The 993-nt window shown below is 33.4% G+C and overlaps 1 protein-coding gene across 1 annotated transcript; it reads left to right on the top strand.

The window, feature by feature from the left end:
* Positions 1-420: 420 nt before the first annotated feature.
* On the top strand, positions 421-974 carry Tsp_14853 (conserved hypothetical protein; the record flags this gene model as incomplete). The annotated part of the gene is made up of 4 exons (XM_003366448.1): positions 421-456; positions 530-584; positions 655-760; positions 836-974. Coding segments are annotated over exons 1-4 (336 nt in total), but the record flags the coding sequence as incomplete, so codon positions are not given.
* Positions 975-993: the final 19 nt, after the last annotated feature.

Here is a 993-nt window from a genome sequence, read left to right as displayed (position 1 = left end):
TTTTTATTACGATGTAAAGGTGTAATATGATTCATCTAGAATTCAGTAAGTGTACATGTACTGCTTTCTTATAGTCGACGTACATTTGTAATCATTAACTCGATGGAATAATTTTTCACGATTGTTAAAGGTACATGTTTTTATTGTTTTTCAGCTTTTAATCGTTTTTACGTTGTATCAGTTTACAACCTGATGTTCTGCAATTTTTTGATTATTACATATTCACTGTAGAATAACGCAGCTTTTTTTTAATTTCATTTATATTTTTTTTTTGCTTTTTGTTTAATCAACCTACTTTCGCTTTTGTTTAATGTAGCTTGAAAATTGGACAAGTTTCATGCGCGGAAAATTAAAGGCGCTAAGTTTGACACCGATAATTTTTTCGTGTTTAATTCCGCAATATCAATGTTTTTCAGTGATATGGGAATCTCCGAACAATGTGATTCACAGGCAAATGTTTTTATCTGTATAGGCAGCGTTACATTAGAAGCCTTTTGTTTTAATTTTACTGATCAAAAACAGTTTAAAGGACAGTACGAAAAATACAACGTTGCCAAAAAATAAGCACCCCGAAACCTTATGTGGTATGTGTGTCGTTTGTTTGCAAATGCTTCACCACGTTCACCGAACAACAATACATTAAAACACTTGTAGGGAAACAATATGGCTTCAACATTATACCCGATCAAGCGGTCAAAGGTTCAATAACGCTCACATTAATGTTCAGCAATTTGCATTCCATGAATTTCACCTTCCAACAGTAAGCCTATATACCACGCATGCATACACATTCTGACACTACACGACAAGTATAACTGTTAAATTTCCTTTTCAGCATCGATGAAACTCTCGAAGAAAACAGTCATGCAATTAAAATTAGTGCCGTTCCAGAATTTTATCCGGAAATAACAAACATTACCATTATTTACGAAAAATATTCCAGCTGGATTTGGAAAAATGGACCTGACGAATGGGTATTGAAATCGCTCAGCT

Source organism: Trichinella spiralis (assembly GCF_000181795.1).
Source record: "Trichinella spiralis strain ISS 195 chromosome Unknown Scfld5992, whole genome shotgun sequence".
NCBI lineage: Eukaryota > Metazoa > Nematoda > Enoplea > Trichinellida > Trichinellidae > Trichinella > Trichinella spiralis.
The sequence above is the reverse complement of the archived record's forward strand: the minus strand, read 5'-3'. Positions and strand labels throughout refer to the sequence as shown.